Below are 27,914 nucleotides of genomic sequence, written 5' to 3' on the forward strand. Positions count from 1 at the left end.
CTAAAAATTAGAAAATAATTCTTTCAGTCACTGATAAAAACAAAAACTTTTACTGCAAACAGGCTTTAAAAATCGCTGACCTAATAAATCTCAATATCTTTTGGTTTATTTCTAACCATAGCACAGTGGGCCAAAATTCACTTCTACTGGACAAAGTTCATAACTATTTAATATTAATATTAATTTTAATACTAATTTTAGTGAATATAACCCTAATTAGGGTTTTATTCACTAAAATTAGCATGAGTACTAATATGATGTCTGCACTATTTATAAAGGTAGTATTTTTATTTCGTTACTATTAATACCTTTATTTTGCTTAGAAACAGCCTATTTTTAGTTCTTGCAGATATTTTACAAGTGCTATATTCACTAAATTTGGCATAAGTACCATTATGAGATCACGCTCTAATAAAAGTAAAAATTTTTTTTATTAAGTTGCTATGGATACTTATATTGCTTAGTTACCAGATACTTTCCTTAGTTACAAAGGAAAATTGAATTTTGAATAAGTTTTTATCGGATTTTTGACCCACCTATTTTGAATACAAAGTCTTCTCTAGCATGAACGAGCAACTTAAAAATATATCCAAGTGGTTCAAATGCAATAAACTAACTCTAAACAGTTACAAAACAAAATGGATTCTGTTCCATCCTGTCTCAAAAAAAGCTTATTTACCCACAAATTTGCCCAAAAATATTATTGATGATACTGAGATAAAAAGACACTATGTCCAAAGTTTTTGGGTGTTCTTCTTGATGAAAACATCACATGGAAAGCACGTATTGACTATATTAGCACAAAAATTTCCAAAAGCATTGGAATTTTATATAAATCCAGAACATGTTTAAGTAAAAAAAGTTTAACCCAACTCTACTACTCATTTATACATAGTTATTTAAATCATGCAAATATTGTATGGGTAAGCACAGAAAAAAGTAAGTTACAATGTCTTTACCGCCGTCAGAAGCATGCGATCCGTTTAATTAATTTTGCGGATCGATACACTCATTCCAAACTTTTTTTTTATTGAAATGAAAGTTCTCAATATATATGAGCTTAATGTGTTTAATGTCTTATGCTTTATGTATTTGTGGGAAAATGACTTATCCTTATCTGTCTTTAAAGATCTTTTTTTGTGAAAAACCAATAAATAAATATACACTTAGAAATAATTTTCTGATATATGAACCTTTTTGTCGAACCAAGTTTAATAAGTTTTGTATTTCTTATCGCGCACCGTATCTTTGGAATAAGATTGTTTTGTCAAATTTTGATATATTTCACACTTATCCCACTTTCAAATATAAACTGAAAAATTTTATTTTATCTATTGATGACGTAGTCAAGTACTTTTAATTGATACTTTGTAATCTTTGTTTAGAACTTTTATTTTATTGTAATATACGCTTTATGAAAAGTTTGAATTTTTGTTTTTATCTCATATATAAATGATATGGAGTCTATATATGGTAACGTCAGATTTATTTACACGAAATTTTATTTTATTTATATAGCATCGTCAGATTAATTTACACTGTTTATTGAAATTTATTCATTTTTGTATTGCTATAAAATGTCTAAAGCTGTAAAAGGTTCTGATGATAAGATCATTATGATTTTCTTTCAGATGCCTTGTTTGTTTGTAAAATACGACAAATGTAAACGAGCAAAAAAAAAAAAAAAAGTAGCTAATAAGTATTTACGTAAATAATGTTTTAGAAATTATATTAACAAAAAAAAAATTGTGCAAGTAAACATTGTCAACTTTAAATTACATCAAAAATTTATAAAACAATAATATCGTTTAAAGATTGTAACTGTAAAACATCTGAGGAAGTATTTTATGATTTGTTTGGTGTGATGTTAATTTACGCAGAGATAAAATAACAGGATTACTGGAAACTAGGAATCTATTGATCAGATCAGTATTTATTGCTCTTCTAAATGTTTTTCGGCTGAAATGGAGGAAAGAGAGATGCAGCGCAGGGCCCCCTGCGATAGCTGCAGCAGGAGGTGCGCCAGTGCTGCGCCTTGACTGGGGGAAAGGGGGTGTGTGTGTTCCTTATTTAGAGGAAAAGAAAAGCAAATTAGATTTGAAGTCTTTATTTCTAGCCTCTTGAGCTTCCTCTGACATAAGTCTGATGGTTAATGTAAAGCTTTTAGTTATGTCATGTCTATGTATCAATATGTGCACAGAATAAGCCATGTAATACCTTGCATAAAGGGACATATATAGTCTAACAGTATCGAAGCAATAATCCTTGAATTTTAACCAGTCTATTTCATATCCGAAGGAGAGTGTTAGCAAGATAATATAAAATCTGAATGTAAGGAAAGCAATACTTCAAGGTGTGCAAAAGCACGGCTTGAATTATTGCCATCATTGATTGTTTCAGAACCACCACTTTTAGGAAATTAAAAAACAAGTCCCATTTTGTTCATAAAATCAGTCTGAACCTTTTGTTTAGTTACAGATATTTTTTTTTTTGTGTTCTTTTGATCTTGCTTGCCACTTTTTTTTATTTTTTTATATACAGTGTGCAAAATCATTAAAAAAAAATTGAATCCATACATGGAGAGACTGGAAAGACCATGTTTTATCTCTCTGTTAGTATAATCTATATATAGGATATCAAGACTTTTCATATTTTTTGGAGAGACACCACACACTGAACAGCATGAGTATGACTTAGTTTTTATAAATATTGTTTGAATCTTTCCATCAATCATTATAAGTTCAATAGTACAATTCACTTCAATAAAAGATCCGCAAACCTCTAACAAAATCATACTCAAGCTTTCTATCTCACTTTTAATGTACTGATCTTCTTTGATCACAGACTACTTGGATTTCGTTTTGTATGCAAATCTTATAAGTCTACAATAAGCTGTGAATGATGATTTCTGGTTTTTCTAAACAGGCACCTTTTCGTTGCTGTTGTTAAATCCAGTCAAATCCATTGGGACTAGACAAGTAATAAATAATAATTATTCACGTACTAAATTTATGTTCGTATCAGGTTCTGATAAAACTTGTTTGCAAATGCTTTGGTCAGTAACACCGTCAAAACGAGCTTTACACGTAAATGTCATTGTTTTTATTGCTTTGTTGTTCAATATCAAATGTCTCAGCTCAGGTTCCTAAACTGCACAGATTCTTTACAAAGTATAAATCATTAAATCTTTTAAATCTTTTAAAGGAACTGAAGCTGAATAGTCCTCCAATGTTATATTTCCCAAGGCACAACTTCTAATCAATTGGTAGGAAACTTTTGTCAGACTGGCATCAATTATTAAAGCCAGTGCTTTGTCTGCTGAATATTTACTTGCTTTACTTGTATTTGAAATATTTAAAACTTTCTTGTCAGGAATAACAATAGATTCATCTCTTAATTTTTTAACTAGCAGCAAAAAATAACTCATTGGATGAATGAGATTCAAGTAAGACAGAGACACGCCATTTTTTAGTTTTATTAGAACTATCATCAAATGTAACTGGCTTTCGACCACGTCTACTTCCAGTTGTCTTTTTTCATTGTCTTTTTCTCTGAGAATTAAATATTCATTAAGCCAATACACAAACTTCTTTTCAAACTTTTGACAGTATAGTTCGCAGATTTCCACGTTTTTTTAAGTAAACAAATCTTTAACAACATGCTTAAAACCAATGTCTTTAAATTCAGCAATTTTTGGCTGAGTAACTTTTAATATATCTTCAGTAACATTTTGTTTTGAAATACTAAGATTGTTTTTTTGGATAAAATTATAAATGTTTAAGTTTAATAAAACCATATCTAAATAATTCTTATAACAAATATTTTGTATTTAAAATTTTAATATTATGATATATATGCCGCGTGGACTACAACTTCTTGTTAATAATTAAGTTACTGCAAGTGTTAGTAATTAAAATTAAAAGTAATTAAATTACTAACGACTACCAAAAATGTTGTTGCTACGCAATGCAAAGTAGGATATCCATAGCAACCAAGAAATAATATAATATAAGACGTAACCCAAAAGCTCTCTCCAAAAAATATAAAAAAGTTGCGTGACACTGTGCGGTTGGCTAATTATCATAGTTCAAAAGTACAAAATCAATCACTTTTGTCAATTTTTAATCGGAGTTAATTCTAGCGGCGAAGTGTTGCACACAATTTTTCTTTTAGGATTTGAAATTATCAAAGGTATTGAGTCTAAAAATGCAAAGAAAGTTATGTGATACCTAAGGCCTATTAATATATTAAGGCTTGAAATTGGAAAAAAATGTTTTAGTATACTTACAAAATGAACCATTACGGCAGAGGCGCTTAGTTTTGTAAAAATGTAAACATATCCAACTGTCAATACAAAAAGGTCCTAACATAATAATAAAAAAAATTCGTGTGATTTTGTCACACGCATGATATAACATGAATTAAAAACTGAACAAAAATCTAACATCAAGATAACTATATTGCTAATTAAATAAAACATAAATCAAACATTTAAATGTTTTTCCATTTAAAAATTAGTTTTTCATTTATTAATAGAGTCATTTACACACATTATCCACCACATCACACATAATTTCTACTCTGTTGCAGTAAGTTTCTCTAAGAATAATGATATGACTGTATTATAGTCTTCTTCGGATAATGAATAATCGCCACAACCACTGATTAGAAAAGGAGCATTTACTAAACAGATAATTTTATCAGTTTGGTTATTTATCTCCTCGGTAGTAACTGGCCAGCGAAAAGTATTCTTCTCTTGCCCGTTAATCATACAATTAACTCTGATCCCAGTTATAGATACCTAAAAGTATTAGCGCAACATTTAAAATAATATAATAAAGAGTTTATGATTTGTTTAATTTTGCTTACATTCAATAAAACTTGTAAAGTCTTATATAATGTCATTCTGAAATTATTTTTACATTTTATTTATATTCCTTTTATTTTAGAGCACTGTTTTGTAAAACAAAATAAAAACTTGAAACTAATATATACTTTGAATAATATTACCTCCACAATATAACCAATATTCCATTGTTTTTCATATGCAACAGCAACCCAATCATTCACTTTCCATACAAGACAAATTTCTTTTGCAAGATTGGCGATGTCTTCCTCATATTTATTATCATCTTCATTGTCTCCTGCCAGATTAAAGTCATCATTTTCGCCATAAACTTCTTTGTTATCGTTAACCTGACTATTTTCATTATTTTCTGTTGTCGGTTCTACCAGCTTACCTTTTCTTTTCAGGTTACTAAATCTATAATGAATTTTAAGATTTCCATACTCTTGTTCAATTCCCTCACCGATATTGAAATAACGCCACATCTTAATACTTTTCTCACCAAACTCAAATGAGTGATAGTTGCTAATGTTCTTAATCTTTGGTCCAGTAACTACAGTTTTAACATTGCTAATTTGAGCAACTGCTACTTTTGCATCTTTAGCGCCAAAACTATAATGCATAGCCTTGTGTATATCTTCAGCAGTCAAAAGATTATTACCAGAGTCAACGTAACTCCTTAAATTGTCTTTACAACTGCACTCTCCCTGTCACATTGATCTTTTCCACAACAGGGTTCATTATAATCATATCTCAGCAACTTTATATCTCTCTCTTTGCATACATTGTAGATTGCTTCAGCTAAAAGATTTCCCTGATAGCAGCCGGCATTATCAGATTTGGTAAACATTTTCTTGATATGCGGTTGATCAATTCTGAATTGGTCTAAAACTGCAGTGGCTAACGAAACAACATCACCTATTCCCTGATCACACCTATACATTGAAGTAAAGTAAACACGTTTGAATAACTTTCCTGCTATTTTTATGAAGAATATATCCACATGTAAACTCATTCCTTTCTTGCCAAAATACTCTCTTTGGCCCTCTCTGTATCGAACCGGAAGAATTTTTTGACAAAAATCTCTAAGCCAGAAAACAGTTTCATCGTTTAATTGCTTAAAAGCTTCGATTTTTGCCTTTTTCTGTTGAGAATCTCTCATCAGGTGTTTTATGTAGTTGAATACATCCTTTACAGCAATTTCCAAATCATAAATAGAATCAGCATCGTCAGAATTTTGAATTGTTAGTTCTTTGATCATCTCGATAGCTTTGCACAAATCATAGCAATCGGCACATACCACTTCTGATATCTCTGTGTTGGATTGAAGATTTTTTTCAGATGGATCTGATAAGGCATGTTTTGAGCTATGAGAAGAAATGTTTGAGTCATTGACACTACAATTGGTTTGATAACTTGTTTTCAAATACCTTTTTCCTTTTTCAAGGGCAGCTTCGAGAGATTTAGAACTAAATCTTTGTGCCAATTTTTGTAATGTTTGAAAACCATTCATGCCTGAAGCAGTAACATCATCTAATCCAGCTAAGCTTTTTCGACTTGAAGGTTTTATTGCATGCAATTCTTTCCACAAACTTGAATCAGATAATGGTATATAATTGTTTTCACTACAACTTTTTCGATAGAACATGATAGCGTGGCTATATTTTGTCGTCAGTATTGCATGCACTATCTTTTGTTCTTCACCGCTGTCGTATTTTAATTTGGTTATTCCATAAGCAACATCATGCAAAATACCGCTTGTAAATATAAAGTCTAAGAAATGTTCACACTTTGTTTGATCAAGACTAGATCGGACGAATACTTTCTTCTCTGGAAATGCCAACCCTTTATGAGATGCATGCCATTTTCTTGCTGTTTCTATACGATGTTTGGTACACTCAAATGTGTTCATTATAAACTTTTTGGTATACTTGGTATGGTCTAATAATGAGAGGATAACTAACTTTCCCATGGAATCACTTTGCTTATATACTTTCTGAGCACGAATAATTTCAATTGGGAGAGGGCTATTTATTTCATCAACATTTTTACTGTTAAGAAAATCTATAAGTATTTCCTCTTGTCCAGGAGCAACAGCTTCCGCAAATTTTTTCTTTAATAAGTTTTCTAGGCGAACATACTTGCGTTTTAACTTATCTTTAGTAGTATCTTCCAGATATTTGAACTTCCTTTTTAATCTAAATTTTATTGGACTTGCATTAAGACCTCAGTTAAACTCTCACGGCTTCTTAGAGATTCGTCCAAAATCTCCTGTGAAACATTAATTTTACCGGGATCAAATTCTTCATCTGGAGTAGCATGTGTCATATATGTTTGTTCTTGTTGTGTTTGTGTTTCTGCACATAAATTGGTGTTTTCGTTGACTCTAGATATAGCAGTTTCTTGCTTTAAATGGGTAAAACACAGCATTGCACCAACTGAAAATACTTCATTGTATCGCTTTGACATTGATATGACGACATGTATTGGTGACGCCCTTAAAGCGGGAGATTTTTTTCCTTTTATATTTAGATGGTGAGGATGAAAGCATGTTTTTGGAGGACTCCATGCAATACCAAACGTGTACCGGTGAAAAGCACATATTTGTTCATCCTTTTCAAGATTTCTTTTAAGTCTATTTGCAATAAGTCCATTTTCTTCCCAAATATTATTATCGTTTAATCGCATGACCTAAGAACAATTTTTTAAACAATAATTAACTTTGTCATTTAAAGCATTGTTTATAATCTGACTCTTCACGAAAAATGTTTACAAGTTTGAAATACATTGTTGTTATTATTAAAATACAATATTGCAAGAGTGTGATTAATTTAGTGATTATTTATTAAAAGAGTGAGGAATTAATTAAAAGAGCTATTTTTTTTTGTTTAAAGAACTTTGTCTCAAAATCTTATTGCAGAGAAGTTATAAAGTATGTAATTATAAAAATTATATTACAGTCTGCGTAAATTTAAAATACATAATTACCTTTAAGTTGATGAGGTGTTTCTTAACATCAACATCTCCCAGCTGATGAATGTAGAACATTTTGTTTATAATTTTATGTTTTTTGAATGATCCACAATTTCCTTTTGAAAAGCAACAACAGTTTTCATAAAAATATTTGTTTTGTTTCATACTCAACTAAAAACAAGTTCTATTTATGCAGTACCTATTTCTCAATAGCAATGATAAAATATCTACTCTATTTATGCAAATTTTAAAGATCGTTAAAATAAAGTTAAGACATTTTTATGGTAAAGTAAACAACTGCCCACTAACTTGTTTCTCCACAATCGTGATATCAGCGATTCTTCTTCCATTCGATCACCACAAGTTATTTGGTTATGACGTAAATTTAAATAATTCACTTCTGATCATGTATTGTTTTTTATTATTATTTATTTCAATTGTTATGATTTCTATATCATAGTCAGAAACGCTTAAATTTTTTCTTAACATTACGTGCAATGTTTTGTGTAATGCTAAATGCTAATTTTGGATGATAGAAATTTTATTGTGAGCGAAAACCTCATCTGTGTGTCCAAAAAAATATCTCTTCGTACTTAATCATTTTTAACAATTTGTACCTTTATTTTTAACTTAATATTTAAAGATCACACGAATTTTTTTTATTATTATGTTAGGACCTTTTTGTATTGACAGTTGGATATGTTTACATTTTTACAAAACTAAGCGCCTCTGCCGTAATGGTTCATTTTGTAAGTATACTAAAACATTTTTTTCCAATTTCAAGCCTTAATATATTAATAGGCCTTAGGTATCACATAACTTTCTTTGCATTTTTAGACTCAATACCTTTGATAATTTCAAATCCTAAAAGAAAAATTGTGTGCAACACTTCGCCGCTAGAATTAACTCCGATTAAAAATTGACAAAAGTGATTGATTTTGTACTTTTGAACTATGATAATTAGCCAACCGCACAGTGTCACGCAACTTTTTTATATTTTTTGGAGAGAGCTTTTGGGTTACGTCTGATATTAACTACAAAAGCTATGTGCAACTTTTTGCCTTGCCAAAAAAATGGGTTCAAAGGTGGCAAAAACTAAATTTCTAAAAATTTTTAAAAAAATCTCAAAAATTTAAGCCCAGATTCCGAGTGAACGAAACATTTTTGAAATTTTTTTTTTCCCCAACAGGTTATTTCTATATTCTGATCAATATATAAAAAATTAAAGCAATTTGGAGGAGGTCACTTCCATTGACTGCCTGATTCTTACAAAAAATGATTCATAAGAATTGTGTATCTCGTTTTAATACATACCGCGAATATTGTGTACTTAGCGCAAATAAAATACTGTAAAAACAACGTTATTAAAATTAGGTTGTTGCTATGCAAAATAAGTATAATATTAAGTACCATAAGTATAATATTAGGTACCATAGCAGCCAAGTTGAAACATATATAATATCTGAACGGAGATTTAAGGGGACGAGCAATCAATGAACAATCGATTGAAGTATCATATAGCTCAAATAAATGACAGCACACGGCAAATTGTGGCAATTATTAGTTATAGTGCGGCAAAAAATAAATTTCTTAAAGATCTTTTTTTTAATCTGTGATTTTTAAAGTATAACTGAGATAACATGCTATGATAAATTTATTTCACACAATGGTTTTTCTTACGTTACTTAAGGTATCTCTAGATACTCTAAAATAACATGTAATTTTTCTATTAAAAACGTAGATGTAACTGAAATATCACACAAAATTGATGTCACCGAATTTATTTATAATTTTATTTATTTATTTCAATATTCAAATGCTCAGAGTCCTGGTAACTAAGCAATTTAATATAATTAAACTACCGATAAATTTCTCTTAATATATATATAGAAACTAAAATTAAATAAATTTTCAAGATTAGAAAACTAAAATTTTTTCCATTTTGTCAACCTACTAAAGTAGGTTGACAAAAGATTCCAAAGAAATCAGTGAAAATCTGTTTTTTTGTTGCTTTTGTCTTATTTTTTAATTTTAAGTAAGTTTTTGCACAGAAAAAGGGGTTTCCACCTCCTTGTCCACTGTGCATAGTATAAAACTTGTATTGAAATTATGACAAAAGAGCTGTTAGAAAAAGCGAATTTGACGGAAAGCTAGAATTATATAGTTATAAGCGTGTTTTGAAAAAATATTAGCTCGGATTTACAAACTAAAAAAAAAAATACTTAAATTGTATCATAAAAAAACCCGTCCCTTCCGTTTATTAACCCCCTTACCCCTCGTTTATTAGATCTGGACTAAAATTCCCAACTCGCCTTTTATTCTCACCCTCCCTTGTCTTAAGGACTCGAAAGTAGATCATTTATAATTAGTCTCTAAACAAAAATTACTTCAATTCAAGGCACAAACTATGTGATTTACAAACCAAAGTAGAAATACCTTTGAAAAACACCCATGTCCTTCTGGTCGAGGGAAAGTAATTTAAAAAAGATTCAAATATTTAACTTGATTTTCATCAAAAATTCAAATTAGGTTTTTAATTTTATCAAAATATATTTTGACACTCAAAAGATACGGCCACATAAAGATTAGGACCCTCCTCATTTTTTGAAGGTTTAAATATTTAGAAAAATGGTCAAAAATGAAAAAAGATGCGGTTTTTAATTCGTTTTCAACAGTATCTATTTCATTTCAACCTGTGGTTAAAATAAAGTAAAAATAACTTCAAATTAAAACCTCTAAAAAAGAGCGAACATTAAGTTGATACGCAATATTTCTATTTTAAAACAATTTCATGATTTTAAATCACTAAAGCATAATTCAAAATCGTATACTTGATTGATTTTATGTCAGAGTTGACATCATTTTCATGTATGTCAAATAGGATTGGAATACATTTGAAATTATTTCTAATAAAAAAGCATAAAATATAAAGTAAACTTATAAATTCGATATATACATATTTGAATACTATAAATACATTTGTCTATATTAAAATATATATATACAAATAATATTAAAAAGATTTTATAAATCTAACTATTGATGGGAGGCAAATCCTTCATTTTAAAGTTAAGCATTTATAAAAGAAATCAAGAAACTAGAAAGTGAAAGTATCAGATTGACGCTTTAATTTCATCTGCAATTTTAATTAAGGTTTTAATACCTAATATATATCCACGATCAGTCCCAACATGATAATTAGTCGGTTCGTCTTTAACTCGAGTTTGAGCAAAGTCAATCATTTTAACATCAATACGAGGTACTATTTCGTAACCTTCGTCTTCGTGTCCGTCATATAAAATAAGCAAGGAGCTGCAATAAAATCTACAACATTCTATTTTCTCTATTTGCTCAAGCAAAATTAAAAGCTTTGAAATTAGAGAAGAAAGCAATTCAGTCCGGTACCTAATACCGTTGAAAAAAAACCTTTTAATTGCATAAGAAAAATCTTCATTGCTATAACGGCGACCTTGGTACTTATCTGTAAACGAATAAACACCTGTATCACATTGATATACCTAGGCATAAAAAAAAATAATTTAAAACTAAACGATTAGCTAAAAGTAATGATCACCAAAAAGTTAATCCTTTACCATCATTCCGCATAATCTGACGCCTAAAGCTGCCGAAGTAGATTCTAATGCACGCTTTTTTTTACGCTCGTATTTGGCTGGAGTGCTACCGTCTCCAAAGCAACGAGTGCCCATTTTTAAATCAAGCACACATGGTCTTTTTAATGAAAATGTTACGTTTTCAAGCAGTATAAATTCTATTAACATATAGTTAAAGAAAGTTAACTTATTTTACTTTTTAGAATTCGTCGAAAAGTTCAAAACTTTTTAATGTTATTAAACATTATTTATTAGGTTAAAAATTCACATCATATATAATATTGCAAACATCTGCAAAATATTTCCTAATAAGTAAAAATTTTATTAAAAATTTTACTTATTTATAGTATCTAATTAAAAAAAAAAAAATGATATCAAAATAAATCTTTCAGAAGTTGTTTGCGATGTTGCCTGTTGATCAAAATCACCGGCACATCTAAAAAAATTTTATGAAAAAGATACTCTCAATTTTTTTTAATTTAGCGCTTTCCCATTGACGCGTAATACCATTTTCTGTAACGGATGCTGTCCAACCTAAAAGTAATGAAAACTTATCTATAAAGCATATTTTATAAAGCAAATATCACTTTTTATCATAAAAACGCACTAATGTTTCAATGTACAAGACAAATAAGAAATATTATGGATGTATCCTTCATATTTAGTATTAACCAGCAAATACTGTATCAATTTGAGTCTTGTTTTTGGTATTGGTAATTAAAACTTTCCAGTCAAACTATAGTAGTCCAGATTATGGTTACTCCGAATGGGAGAATGGGAACAAACTCCGAATGGGAGTCCACAAGAATTGGTTCTGAAAACCAAAAGCTTTTAATAATTATTACTAAGCAATTATAAAAATTAAAATAAATTATAAATAATGGCAGCAACATTCATAAATCATGAAATGTCTTGATACAAAGAATTAGATTAACAAAAAAAAAAAAAAAAAAAAAAACTTTCATACCATCACAATCAGACTTGACAAATTTAAACCTGAAAATAAAAACATATTTAAGTTAAATTTAAACTGTAACTTATATTTAATTACATAAGTCGTTACCTACTTTTTGGCAAAACCGTTCGATATTGAAGCCCGCTAAAAGACACCAAAATTTGGCACAACTCAATATTAATACCTTGGAATACCTTTTTGTTCTTCTGATGTGTTTCCTGCTTCATGTTATTACACTGCTAATTTTGTTATTTCCTTTGCTCCTGAAATATTAAACCTTAATTTGATTTGTGTATTGTATGCTTACTCACCCCATCTGCATTTTCCTATCTTAAAGAAAGTCATATACGTACTTGTTATTGTGTATGGTTTTCTTGGCCATACAGTAATTCTTTGATTGGATACACGGACAACCATCAGGAAAAGCATATGCAAGTATATCTCCATCAAACATTTCAAAATGAACATTTACTACTCCTAAAGCATTGTTCAGATTTAATATCTTAAATAGACTTGAAAAAAAAAATAAAGAAAAAAAAAACATGATAAAAATAACAACAAAGTGTTGCATACCTCTACACCTCGGTATGAAAGCTTTTAATTCATTAGGGAAATGTGCATAGACAAGTTGTTCCTGATCAATTAGAGGCTTACATATTGTTTCATCATCATATACTAAAATGCAATTATGACCGCCTACTTGGTAAGGATACGGCTTTAATTCAATCAACTCACACTGATGAGTGTATACGGGTTCATCCCTACACATCTCTGCATCATCCATAAACGTTTTAACCATTACTGTAATTAATTAACGAAGCATATAAAGAATTTACAAAAACAAAAAAACAGTAAAAGCTTTAACTTTTTTTAACACTTTTTATAATTTACATTCATACTAACAATAAAATTCTTACTATACTTTGCAGGGGCGATTGCAGAATTTTTGATGTTTGAAAACTTCTATACATAAAGCAAATTAAAAAATGTTCATACTTGTCAAATAAGAATGCTTTGCAAAAAATTGAGATGATTGGAGCCGGGAACAAAAAGCCTTAAAATTTTTGCAAAACCCGCCCCAAACGTGAGATAAAAAACATGTTGATAAAATACTTTTTTTTGCTATTTAACTAAAATATATTCATCAATAAATTTTAAAATTCATATAACCATTTAGCGTTTAAAAATCATGACCACATAAAGTTTAAACCCACTCAATTTGAAGGTTTTTTTTTTCTTTTGAGCGCTATTAAATTTTTTGAACGCTAGTAGATTATTTTCTTAAACATCAAAAAATGCTGCGTCCGCCCCAGGTTTGTATATTATAGAATGAATTCTATACTAAACAAACATTTTGAAAAAACACAGAAAAAAAGTTAAACAGTTTATTAAAATCCAAATGCAATAAAGTTAAGAAAACCATTAACACCATATATTCTTTTAGATTAATCAAATCACAACTTTTACATATACCAGAATATATAATAAAAATTACATAATGTAGAATATATAACAAATACATTTTATCAAGAATAAATATCTATTTTTAACATAAACATAATAAGAAAAAAAAAAAAATGCTACTCAGGGCTAAAACAGTTCAACTAATTTAATTTAAAATTATTAAACTTTTTAAAATTTTTTAAAGCTGGTTGAAAAGTTACTTTTGACTTAGATCAAATAAATCGGTCAGTAACAAACACAATAAATATAATAAATTACATAATGGCAAAGAAACCTCACAACAGTGCAATTTGAAAACTTCTTGAAATTAGTTAGAAAAAAAGTTGTAAAAACAAAAACCTAAAATCTCTATATTTTCTAGAAAAATCTATCATTAAAATAAAATAAATTTGTAAATCTTTATTTTTAAAAACGTTTTTTCTCTCTATAAAGCAATCTTGCAAAAAATATTTTGGTAAAGACAAAATGTCAGGTATGATTTACAGGCAATGTTATATATCTTATGTTTACTGCTTTAAATAAAACATGTGTTCAGACAGTTGGTTATGAAATGGAAAAGAATGTGATAACCACAAAAAGTTATTTTGCCCACAACCTCAAAAACCACTTTGATGCTTCATTGATCCACGTTTAAATGACCTGAAGAACATGCCATGTTTTTATTTATAACAACAAAGCTATCTACTTTGCTTGGAAACTGGCACAATAGCATTCGGGTCTTCTTTGAGTCGCATTAAATCTCTAGTGATGTAAGAGTTTTGTATCGGGTGCATTAACTTTGATGAAACATCTTTTACATTAAACCACGCTCGTTTTCGCTTTTCTAAATAAAACCACACTTTATTTAATTGAACTTATTAATGCGCAAAATAACTTCAACATTAGAAAAGATAATTTTTCTAAAACTCCTTAATGTAAGCAATGATTTTACCTTTCATGTGGGTAAAAATTTTTAAAAAATCTTAATGTAAGCAATGATTTTACCTTTCATGTGGGTAAAACTCTGCAATATCATGGTATAAATATAAGTTCTTGTCTTAACCACTTTATCGTGCTGAAATATCAACAAATGAATACTTTTTTAAATCAAAAATTTTAATAAACAGCATTTAAAAAAAAATAAAAAAAAATAAACATTAATCTTCTGAAATATAACATTAAAATTAGTACTCTAAAAATTTATTTATTAAAAACTAAATATTTTCTTGCTTACTGTTCAAATAAACTATTGGAGTACACAGATTACACAAAAGTTTTCCTATTATTCCAGCTTATTCTAGTTTTCCTATTATTCCAGGAACTATTATTCCAGGAAATAAGCAACTAGCCCTATGGTTAGGATACCTAACCTTATTGATATGTTTTTTCGATTCAGATCAGTCACAAAATATGAATGTACCTGAAAATGAAATGCAGTAAAAATGTTTTGAAATGAGGACTCTCTTAATTATCTCATGAGTAACATCAATAAATGAAATGAGGTCTCACATAAGTAACTTGCCAATAAACTGTAATGCAAAATAAACTACAAAAACTTCAGTCATTAACCTAACAAAAGTGAGCGCAACAAAAATTTTTTATAAGATTTTTTTCAGTAAAATAAAAAGTAGTTTGAGAGCAAGTAACGAGTTGATGACTCATTGTTGATGACTCATTGTTGATGACTCATTGTTGGATACATGAAACTTGATCTTATGGTGCACAGAAACATTTTTATCTAATCTTTATAATATTATAACAAACCTTTTAAATCTAAACAAAGCATTAGATAATAAAAAATAAAAATACCTGGTTGTGTATAAACTATTTATTTGGTAATTAAGATAGAGCAAAAAATTTAAAGTTTTTAATAAGCTATGAAGTATATTGGCATAGATACAATCAAAAAGTATATAAATAAAATTTATATTACAACTATAAATAATAATAAACTTTTATATAATTAATTAAATTATAATAACAGTTGCTGTAAGCAACTGACCATCTATAAATTAATTTATAATAAAACCATAATTATAACAAATTATAATAAAATCGTAACTATAATAAATCAAAAATTTATTATCATACTTTACGATAAAAATAACCTTTTCATAATATATTATAAATATACTGTGATAATTAACTTTATTTAGAGTTAAAAAAAAGTGTTCAAATTTTATTAAGGTGAATTAATGCTTCTAATATCATTTAACTATCAAAAACATTTCTAGAACAAATATTAGATTTTTATCATAATAGTTAAACCCCTTATTTTTCAATTATAGTTATTTTCTATAAAATATAATATCTCTATAAAACCTGATATATAATGTTCATAGTTTCACCTGTATTAATGAAAAAAATACTTATAATACTCTTGCATAATACATGGGAGAGGAAGTTTATTAATTTTCCCACCCCAAGCTTATTAAGATCCCCCTCTCCCTTTATTAATATTTACTAGTTATCTCAAAACTAAAAAAATCAGTGTAAACTGACTTTAAAAATTAGAAAATATCTTATCAGTCACTGATTTGAATTAAAACTTTTAGTATAATCAGGCTCAAAAACTCGATTTATCAAAAGGTAGTTTTTGGTTTATTCCTCACTGTAGTATAAAACTTATATAAGCATATTAAATCCTAATGAAATTATGATTAAACAACTGTTAAAAAATGCGCATACGACCGCAAGCCACACTAGTATTAAATTGTTTAATGTGTGTTCTGTAAGAAATTTCCCCCCACCCTTCTATTAGGACCCCCGCCTCCTTTTATTAGATCTGGATTAAAACCCCCCCAATTCCTTTTATCCCCCTCCCTTGTATTTGGTATGCGAGAGTACTTTGTAAAATAAATAATAGAAAAATCTCTTTTTAGAAACTGTTGGCTACATATACAGACAACATTTTAAAAAAATGTTTGCTACATTTAAAAAAACATTCTAGCATCCAGTAATTTTGTTTATCTAAAAAGTGCAAAAACCAGCCAAATGTTTAGCACTAGCTTTTGTCCATTTATTTTCATTATTACATCTCTTATGAAAACTAAACAGCTTTTAAGACATAATATATTTAAAAACTTTTGTTTAAAATGTTAAGTTAACATGAGTACTATCGCCAGGTGCTGCACAAGATGTTTACAAATGACCATAGATTTTGGTGATAATGGGTGTCATAGGCCACTGACCATGTGGTAACAAATATCAGTTGTTGCACACTTACTAAGTGTCAAAAGGAGTCCATTTAATACCCATAAACCCACCAGGTACCAAAGGTACTAATCCACCAGGTGTCTCATCTGATCAACTTCCAGTATATCAATAACTAATACAGAATAGCCTTCTGAATATTTTTTGTTATAAGTATAAAAAAAAGCAATTTATGAAAACTTTTCTTGATACAATTTAAAAAAAAAGTATGAGGGAACAACAGCCTTCTATATCCCCAAGCATTGCTGACTCAACCAAGCTTTGTCAACAAAATTTGTATTGCTTTATAATGTAACAAATAATTTTGCAGATAATGAATTGAAAATAAGTAAATGTAAGTAATTTTATCTTCTTTTTATAAACACATTTTAAATAATGAGGCCACTTCTACTTTTAGAGTTAAATCAGTTATTATTAAAAACTTTTAAAAAACAAAATCCTAAGAAAAATTAATACATTAATGTTTCTTAAGATATTTATTTTTACCAATGCTTGTATCTTTTGTTACCAACATTTGTACCTATTTTTACAAGCATTTGTATCTTAAAACATATAATATTATCTGACTTTAAAAAGAAAGCATTTTTACCTTATAACCTAGACTAAGATAAATTCCACAAAAGAAAGGCTCCACAACTCTTAACTTGTATTATGATTATTTTCTTAATAACCAATACTATAATTCCATTTTCTTAAAACCATTTTTCTTAAAATACCTTAAAAAATCTATAAGTTAAAAAAATAAAACTAAAACTAAACAATAATAAGAAAAGAAGCTTTATCCTTTTTTCTTACTGAATTCACCCCCCACCCTGCCCAAGGTTTCAGGAAGAGTGATATAAGCAAAATATAGTATTAGAGTTTTAACAGTGACATGTTGTTCATGGTTCTGTTCCTGTTAGAGCTTTTGGTGTGAATTGTTTAGACCACATAACAAGTCTTTTGTTATGACTTTGGTTCTAATAGCAGGAATGAGACAATGCTTAAGCTAACTGCTTAGTGTTCCAAGCACTATCTATATTTGATTCACTATCTCTTAAATAATTTAAACTATGACTATAAAGCCAATTTAAACCATGATTATAAAACCAAAACAGATTATTACCTATTACCACTAACATTACTACATTACCACTGAATTATTTCAACTTAACATTTCTCATGATTTTTGAGAAAAATTTAAATTTGTTTATATAATCTCCAGATCTCAGCATTAATAACTATTATTCTAAAAAACTTCACGCACTTTACCTGGGCATATATGTAAGTGACAATTCAACTACATGAAATTAGGATTCAACCTTTTAAAGCTTTTGTTACTTCTCATTAATTGTACATCATTCCCATGGTATCATCATCATTCTATCCCATGGTATCATCATCATTCTACCATTATGGTTTGCAAGATCTTATACTTTATATCAGAAATTATGTTCTAGAAACTTTTCCATAGTGGACAATTTTACATTAACATTGAATCTAACATTCTATTTATGGTTCTGACCATATTATCATCTCTTCTGAATAAACGACTTGCATCTTAATCACTTAAACAAAAACTTTTTCCAAAACTATTTTACACTTTAACTCTTCCACAACAGCATTGCTGTCACAGACCTGGAAAATTTCTTATTTTAAATACTCAGGACATTCCTCTGACCCTTACAACCATCAACCAATCAATTTTTTTGAATATTTTTGGTAAGGCCTTAAATTAACAAATACTATATATCTGATATTTAGTCAATTACTTAATTTCAGATAATCAATACAAATTTTAATCTTCTTTTTTTTATAAACAAGGTCACAAAATGCATAGTAAATTGGCTCCAGAAACTAAGCTTGAGCTGTTGCATCATCACAAGGTCAGATCTCTTTCTTTTTTCTGCAATATTCGCTGTTTAAGTAAACTATCATTACTTGTTCCACCAAAACATAATTATAATCTACCTTCCAAAACATAATTTTATGCAACTAGAGCATAGTAGCTGTAACTTTGAAAGAACATTAAAATTAGTAAACAAAGAGTGAAAAAACATAACAAAAAATTGTGCTCTGCTAGATACATGTGCTCTGCTAGGTACAGTGAGATTAATGTTGATGACAACCAATTTTTCAAAACTAATTTTTATACAACATTTTAAAATTTAAACAAAAAAGAAGCCATCATCCATTGACATCAATAGAAACAATTTTATTTAAACTTTAACAGGTAAAGATTGTTGCAACATTTAACGATGCTGGTAAATATAATCCAGTAATAAATATAATCTAAAATAAAACTATCAGTAATAAAAAAAATGTATTTTCTAAAATTTCAAATAATACACACACATGCACACACAAACTAACACACATTTCTACACTAAAGTTTAAATAAACACCATAAATTTCTTAATAAAACATCAAGATCAAAAAGTATATGTTGACTGTAAAGTAAAATAAATAGTGTAAAAGAAAAGAGACACTAAAATTTACCAATTCATGTATAAAAAGAACACAGCAATAAATTCTGATGAAAATGCAAGAAATGAAAGAAAACTTAAAAAGATCTATTTTCATTAAAAAAAAAAGTATATCTTAAATGAGCTCTAGGTATTCTTTTATTAAACAATACTTTTTTCCTCTCCCAATCAGCAATCAATCAGCAATCAATCAGCAAATAAAAAGTACTAACTGCCAATAAATAAACAATTTCGGAAAAATACAATGACTTGGTAATTTCTTAATGAAAATAAATGAAGACCACAGGGGAAAAGGGCACGTGTCACATTTTCCAATTATTCGAATTGTCACATTATTTGTCATTCAATTATTTGAACTGTCACATTATTTTCCAATTATTTGAATTGTCACATTATTTGTCAATCAATTATTTGAACTGTCACATTATTTTTCAATTATTTGAATTGTTACATTATTATTTGAATGTGTCACATTTTCCAATTAATGCTAACACTTTTTCCAATGTAATGCTAACACTTAGTGTCCCAAGAAATACAGTAAGAACAAACATAGCGACTTTCAAAGACAAAATTTCATTTATCTTAAAAGTGGAAATGTGTGACATGTGCCTTTTTTCCCCTGTAGGCTTCAAATGTTTAAATTAAAATGGTGACAAAGGAATCAAGATATTTGTATAAAACATAAAATACATTAAGAAAACTACTAATTTGTTTATATTTTTTTTATAGCTTTATGCTTATTTTAAAATATTCAATGGATATTTTAAACTTTTTTTATAAGGGCTCCAGTATTACCAACAATACTAGTAATGTGTAATAGATTTATATTATATTTGAAATCTTAAAATATAAAATAACTATAGTTATATTGCTTCTCTTTTGGTAAATAATGTTCATATAAAAATTGAAATTTTTAAATTTTTAATCTAGAAATATGTATAAAAAATTCAATATTATATATTGTTATTCTTGCGTATTTAGACCTGCACTATCATAATATATTTTGCACACTTCAGAAATGTCAAATTAAATACTAACAGTTTTTTTTCAAAATAGAAAAACAAAAAATAATAATTAAAAAAAAGTTGTTTTTTGAAGTGAGAAAAGTTTTTTGTATCTAAAGAATATCTGCCTAAACCCTCAGTAAATGCATGCAATGAAGCCCCATAGCTCTCTGTTTCAGTATGATGTCATAAACAACATTTTATGCAGAGCTATGCACGCTAAGATATTTATATGTATGTATGTATGTATGTATGTATGTATGTATGTATGTATGTATGTATGTATGTATGTATGTATGTATGTATGTATGTATGTATGTATGCATGTATATGTGTGTGTGTATATATATATATATATATATATATATATATATATATATATATATATATATATATATATATATATATATATATATATATATATATATATATACATACGTACAGACCATCAAATATTTATAATAGAAAATAACCATTACAAACTTATTATTATTATTAGAAAACATTAAATTTAAAAAATTTCAATGCATACATACATAAACATGAAAGAATAAAGAAGTCAGTTTAAAACATGTTTTAGTACTTTGTATGGATTCATTGAACTTATAGAACAGTCTCTATTCTTTGCAGCATTAAAACAAAAAGAGACAATATTCGGACACTACATTACGGCAGTACAATTTCATCATAGCTTTTCTAAGATCTAGTACTGAAGTTGGGTTCTGTTTAATTCTGCTTTCCATTTTACCTAACAGATTTGATGGGGTTTAAATCAAGTTAATTACCCAGCCAAACGGCAAGAACATTATTTTTCTCTAGCAGCCATGTCTAGGCAATCTTTGCAAGTTTCCCAGACATGCATGAAAATATCAAAGTTTCTAATTTGAAACTAATTTGACATATTGTATTTTAAATATTTTAATATCATAATAATTAAGTACTTTAAATATTTAAATAGACAGTTTCACTTTGAGGTAAATGGTGTAAACCAGTAGGACTGTTGGCGGTGATTGCACCCCAAATCAAATTCTTTGCAAAATTGAAGCAGTAATAAATATTTTTATTTGAAAGACGTGGATTTAATACACAATGTTACCATCAAAAGTCTTTGGCAAGATTTCTTTGAACATGTGTGAACATAAACACTCACACTAAGAGACAGAAATTTGAGTAGAAATTTGTGAGCTTGAAATCTATGTCCTTCACAGCCAAATGGTGTTTCATGTTAGCCAAATGGTGTATCATGTCAGCCAAATGGTGTATAATGTAAGCCAAATGGTGTATTATGTTGTCAGTTTTTAGAGTAGTTGGCTTGGTTTTTTTTTTAAATTTTCATGAATTGCTGCCATCTGATTGAATTTAATAATTATTGTACTTCACATGATTTTAATCTATATAGAGCGTATAAGATATTTTCATATTAGTTGATGAATACTTTAACACTCACACAAAACATGATTGTTTAGTTTGTTGCTGCATGCATATTTTGCCTTTTTAAATAATTATCTATAAAAATTATGAGAGATTAGATCTATACATATATATATACAAAGAAAAACAAAGATATAAATAAATATAAATGAAGAGTCAACTTTTTAAATAATTATTTATAAAAATTATGAGAGATTAGATCTATATATATATATATACAAAGAAAAACAAAGATATAAATAAATATAAATGAAGAGTCAACTTTTTTTGCCTGGTTTCTTTTTATGTAGATATTGCCAATCTAAGACCTAAAACCAAGACCAAACCATGACACTCAGTCAGTGTACAGTAAAAATGGTTATTTTTGGATTTCACTAAAAATTCATAATAATCCCTTGTTAGTGCAAATATTAAACTTCTTTTTTTTTTTGTTGATAAACAATTGCTAAGAAAAGAAGAGTCAAACAATTTTTTTTAAAAAGGCACTTTATTCAGTACTAGTATTTTAGTTTAAAACTAGCATTTTAATTTAAAAGAAATTTTTTTGTCCATAAATACCAATGCAAATTTAATTATGGATGTTTTAAAATAGAAAAAAACTTACATTTTTTTCCTTATATATTCTTGGCACTTTTTTCTTATTTTAAATAGACAGCAATTTTATCTTTTTCTCTAGTTATATTAGCAACATTAATTTATATTGAAAAATGTAACAATAGTTCATAAACTTGAATATGCAAAAAAAAAGTTGATCTGTTTCCAGAACTTAATAATAATAATAATTGAAGCTGTGCTCTTGACTAAAGAAAGAATCTAACAAATGTATATGTTAGATTTTAGCAGCTGTATTTCGTAAAAATTTTTAAGTTTATTTTTAAAATTAATTACACAGGTCAACAAAAAAAATTTTTTTTCTGGTTCCGAGCAAACAATTAGTCTTTTGTATAGCATTTCTCATTTTGATTTCAAATATGCAACTCATTTTTTACCATCATGTCAAGTTGTAAAGATATTTAGGTTCAAATCTTTAGTATTTGGGGTAAAGTCCCTAATATTGTCGTAAAAAAAATTTATTCAAAAGTATGTCAACCTGGGTCTCAAAAGAAGTGTAGTTTCATAGAGATTTTAGAAAACATAAATATTTTTCCTTAAAATTTATTGCCAAAAAATTTATGTGATAAAATGCTAAAGGCTCTTAAAAAATTTAAACAGAATGTTATTCAGCAATAATACAAAAAATACTTATTTTTATTACAAACGAATAACATTTTTAAAATCTCTATGAAAAAAAGCTTCTTTTGAAACCCAGGTTGACATACTTTTGAATAAATTTTTTTTACGACAATATTAGGGACTTGACCCCAAATACTACACCGTTTAACTACACCGTTTGTGAAAAAATGATGACTTTTTAAAAGTGTTGAACAAATTGCATTCTCAATTTTTAACGTTTATCTACTCAAGGCCAAGAAGGCCATTTTAGTCGAGGAGGCTACTTTTATTGTGGTTACAACCCTCTCTCAACTCTATAACTCTGAAACACAAACCTTGACAAAAAAGGCCACTGTATGGAGAAACAAGTTGAGTTTTATTTCAAGTAATATTAATATTAACTTGAATATTGTTAATCAAAATTAAGTTTTGCACAAAATAGAGTTTTTAAATTTTTAATTTGAACTTTGCAAACCTAAGTTAGTTTGGTCTATTTTTTCCTAATTTTATGATGGTAGATTTAAATTGAAATCTATCATAATAAAATTAACTTGATTGCAATAATATGCTATCATTTTTCTATAGTATTATTTGGTTTGTTCTAACTTTTATTTATCCAAAAAAACAACAGCAACAAAAAAAAGTTACAACCTTTTCTTAAAAATTTTGTAAATAGGATTTATCCGTTACTAACCATTTCTACTGTAAATAAAGAAGCTCTCAAATATCTATGTTTTAATATGAATTCATCATAATCCTTTCACGAGTTCAAGTAGACAGTTAATATGTATTTACTTAGTTAACCATTATAGTTAATTTAACTTTTTAAGCATATTTTAAAATAAATTATTAAAATATAAATTCAAAAAATTAAAATTAACTATTTTCTTTACACTGCATTCTGGTAGTTTTACAAAACACTGCATTCTGGTAGTTTTACAAAACATTGCATTCTGTTAGTTGGAAATAAATTGGCAGAACCAAGCATTAATGGCGTTAACATACGCGGCATAAAATAAAAACAATGAAATGTCTTTTTTCAGTTTAGATTTACAGTATTTTAAACATTAATTTGAAGGCTTTATTTCATTACAACTACTTAGGTATATTACTTATTCGCGTCATATATAATATAAAAAAAAGTACTATTAATATGTGTACATGATTTAAGTCAATATTTAAGCAGAAAAAATGAAATCAATTAACCCTTTAAGGACCGATATTTTTTCAAACAAATGCACCAAAAAAATCAATTTTTTTTTAATGCTTAGAACTTAGATATTGACATATTCGGAATAAAAAAAAAGTCTGTTATAAATCAAAATAGTATCAATTTGATTGATTCTTAGTTGTTTTAATATAATAATATTGTTATAAGATTATTTTCACGAACTATTTCGGGCTAATACATAATGAAACGCAAAATATGTGACCGCCCGAGTTATCTCAGGTTCGGTCTTTTTGGACCATATAGCATGACCCGAGATATCTTGGGCCTGGTCCTTAAGGGGTTAACTAAATAAAATTTTAAACTAAATAAAATAACCTGGATAATATGAAATTTTATTTCATATTATCCAGGTAATTTTCAAAAATTGAATCAAGAGATAATATACAACAAAAATGTGAGTGTATTACCTTTATCTTTTAAAACTCTTTTAAAATCCTCATCATCAATCTCTAAAAATTTAATTTTTGCTTTCATAATACTTTAGATTGTCTTTTTTTTTATTCCATTATTATTGAGATTAAAATTAGTGTAATCATTTCATCTCACTATTTTATATAAATAAGCAAACCAATTATAAACTTTTAAATATAAAAGTTAAATACTTCTATATGAGACCATCTGTTGTAGAAAACTAAACAATTGAATAAACAAGTATTTTTAATTTAAATTTTATATTCTAGTTCTTTATATTTAAACAATTTAATGGTTGCTCAAACCATTTAACTTAATAAACATGTTTTTTAATGCTACTATTTACTATGATAACAGAATGCATTGCTATATAAATCACATTGTTATCTAAGAGAATGCATTGCTATATATATCATGGTATTATCTAACAGAATGCATTGTTATGAATATCATGTTTTTGTCATTGACATGTAGTTTATAACTACCAGAAAGCATTGCTGCGCAAACGCCAATAATCTCTAATAATTTTTAAAAATAATAATATTGAGTTTAGAAAAAAATAAAAATGAACTTCCTTAACAAAAAAAAGCTATCCTGAAACCTTTATATAACATCTTTGCATACTTAAGTGAAATGTGAATAATTGACAATGTCATACTGAAACAGCTGTCTGTAAGAGCTTAAGTAGATATATCTGAGGGTTAGGGCAGGTACTACCTAGGTATAAAGAACTTTGATTGCGACCTAGATATGATGAACTTTCTTTGCAACCTAGATATGAAGAACTTTTATTGCAACAAAACAATAGCAAAAACAAAAGAATAAAAAAGCTTTTATACTATTATTTGCTTTTTTCTACATTTTCTGAAAAACAGTCAGAATTTAGGTCAACATTTTATAACTTAAAATGTGCAAAATATATTAGGACAACTCAAATCCAAAAAAGCAGGTCTATCTTACTTTTTTTTAATAACATTCTGAGATCAATATAATTTTTTTAATACTCATTAAGTATAACATATTTTCATAAAGTCATTTTTGCTGCATTTAAGTCAACAAAGATATTGTTTAATATTTTATGTCAATGATTAAACATAAATACAGGATACAATCAAATCCTGTATACTACAGGATGTGACTTAACAGTGGGACAAAATAAGAAGTGGATTAATTGTTGCTTATTTCATTATCTATTTAACAAAAGAAGTTGACAGCATAAGTGTTTCAATTCCAATTAAAGTCATTTCTATACAAAATCTGATGCATAGAAATTGTGAATCACAAAATGCCTGCAGAAAACAAACACTGAAGGAATGTTTTGCAAACAAAAGTAAAAAACAGCCACTATCATATTATAAGAAAAGTTAAAATGAATGCTTTTAGCTTTAAACTATATTTAAAATAATTTTTATTAAAGAAAATATATTTTTGAACTTCATTTAACTTAATTAATTTACTCAATATTTTGAGTCGTTTTGCATTTTTTTTTAATTTTGATCTAATTTGTAATACTGCTATGCAGTATTACTATATATGCACCCACACAAACGATGTATCTAATAAATTTCTAATTAATAAAGTACAAAAAACATATCTATAAATTGAGTTACTCATAACTCAACCATAAAAATGCAGATATAAAGAGTGCTATGAATATAAACAAATAGCAATAAACCCATTAATAGCCTATATTTGTAGATATTGGTATGTTTACAAATATCATAATAAACTGATGATAAAAGACTTTTATTTTATTCTTAAAAACAAACAGTAAATTAAACACAAATAATAAACAAAAATGATAAATATCACTTAAAATTTTTTTTTGTCTTTATGTATAATTATTTTCAATCCTCTAATATATTTAAATGTGAACATTACAGCAGTATAAAATGTAACATTGTTTGGGTGATACATCATGCAAAACCTGTCTGATTTAATGTACTGGAATTAACTTGAGTGTGCCCAATAAGGGGTTAAAGCACTCTTCTTTGACACACACACAGAGTTTATGTGTAAATACTCTGTGTGTGTGTCACAATAGAGCGAATACTTTTGTTTTATATATAATTTTGTAAACTTAAAAAAGTGCTTAATAAATAAACTAGAGCTATATATGTTACTGTTATCCTGCCGTCCAAAAAATCAGGCGCATAGCTTATATTTGTAATAGAATATTGCTACTCAGAGTTAATGTGTGACCACAACCAATAGGCAAGCAGTAAAAAAATAATTTTTCCAGGTTTTCAAGAACTGCTGGCCACCCTGGTTAAGGTTTATGTTATTAATGATTTATATTTATTTTAGTTTTTTTTTATACTTATGAGTTTATGTTATTAATGATTTATTTTTATTTAGTTTTTGTTAATATTTATAAAATGTTTTATATATTTAAATGGTTTAATTAGTTACATTTAAATCAAATTTTTATAAAAGTAAAAAATGCATATTAATATAAGAAACATATTATATAAGAAATAGATAGAAAAATGAAAAATACAAACTACAAAATAAACTATATTAAAGTTAAACTAGTGAATAATTTATTAGTCTTCGTTCAGAGATGTTTTTATAAAACTATAGTTGTCAACTATTAGTTAGGTTTAAAGAGAGGATTGTAATTTATGGTTTAATAAATTTAATAATTGAATGGGTTTCCATAACACGATTTTTCTTATTTAAATATGACATTATAAAAGAGTTGAAATAATTTTTTACAATTGGATACCCTTCCTGGGGTTAACAGGTTTCGAAGATCAAACCATGTATTTTTATTTTGATACTTTCATTAGGAACATTACCATACAAAGTTTACTAGCTCCTCCTACAATGAACTACAAATAAATCAGAGGGGAAACATCAGTGCTTCACCTCCCAGATTAATTGCCTTCACGGTGGTTAAAAAAACGCATCTTATCAAGCAGTATTTTTGCTGTATATTACATACTATGCTCATAGTATGTAATATACCTTTTTACCGATTATCACCTAATAATGGTGATAATCGGTAAAAAGGTAACTGTAAATGAACACCAAACAGTAATTAATAAAAAATAACACTAAAACAAGGATAAACTATACTAATTATCAAACCATTTAAGAGGTATTTCAGTTATTAA

General features: G+C 27.5%; 2 protein-coding genes across 2 annotated transcripts in view; both read right to left on the reverse strand.

The window, feature by feature from the left end:
- Nucleotides 1–10,739: 10,739 nt before the first annotated feature.
- LOC100197158 (inositol hexakisphosphate kinase 1) lies at nucleotides 10,740–13,226 on the reverse strand. The gene is made up of 6 exons (XM_065792057.1): nucleotides 12,959–13,226; nucleotides 12,739–12,862; nucleotides 12,398–12,426; nucleotides 11,893–11,964; nucleotides 11,413–11,588; nucleotides 10,740–11,337 (listed from the first exon to the last, which is right to left on the reverse strand). Exons 1-6 carry the CDS (start codon nucleotides 13,182–13,184, stop codon nucleotides 10,933–10,935), a joined length of 1,032 nt encoding a protein of 343 aa, XP_065648129.1. The 5' UTR covers nucleotides 13,185–13,226; the 3' UTR covers nucleotides 10,740–10,932.
- A 569-nt stretch (nucleotides 13,227–13,795) lies between these two features.
- The window catches only part of LOC105846261 (diphosphoinositol polyphosphate phosphohydrolase 1), a 38,347-nt gene continuing 24,228 nt past the window's right edge, over nucleotides 13,796–27,914 (reverse strand). The window contains exons 4-5 of the mRNA XM_065792058.1: nucleotides 14,834–14,903; nucleotides 13,796–14,672 (exon numbers count right to left, since the gene is read on the reverse strand). Coding sequence (XP_065648130.1) covers nucleotides 14,527–14,672; nucleotides 14,834–14,903 — 216 coding nt within the window. The 3' untranslated portion in view covers nucleotides 13,796–14,526. The remainder of the gene's footprint in view (nucleotides 14,673–14,833; nucleotides 14,904–27,914) is intronic.

The sequence above is a fragment of the Hydra vulgaris genome, chromosome 03, assembly GCF_038396675.1.
Source record: "Hydra vulgaris chromosome 03, alternate assembly HydraT2T_AEP".
In the NCBI taxonomy this organism is placed as follows: domain Eukaryota; kingdom Metazoa; phylum Cnidaria; class Hydrozoa; order Anthoathecata; family Hydridae; genus Hydra; species Hydra vulgaris.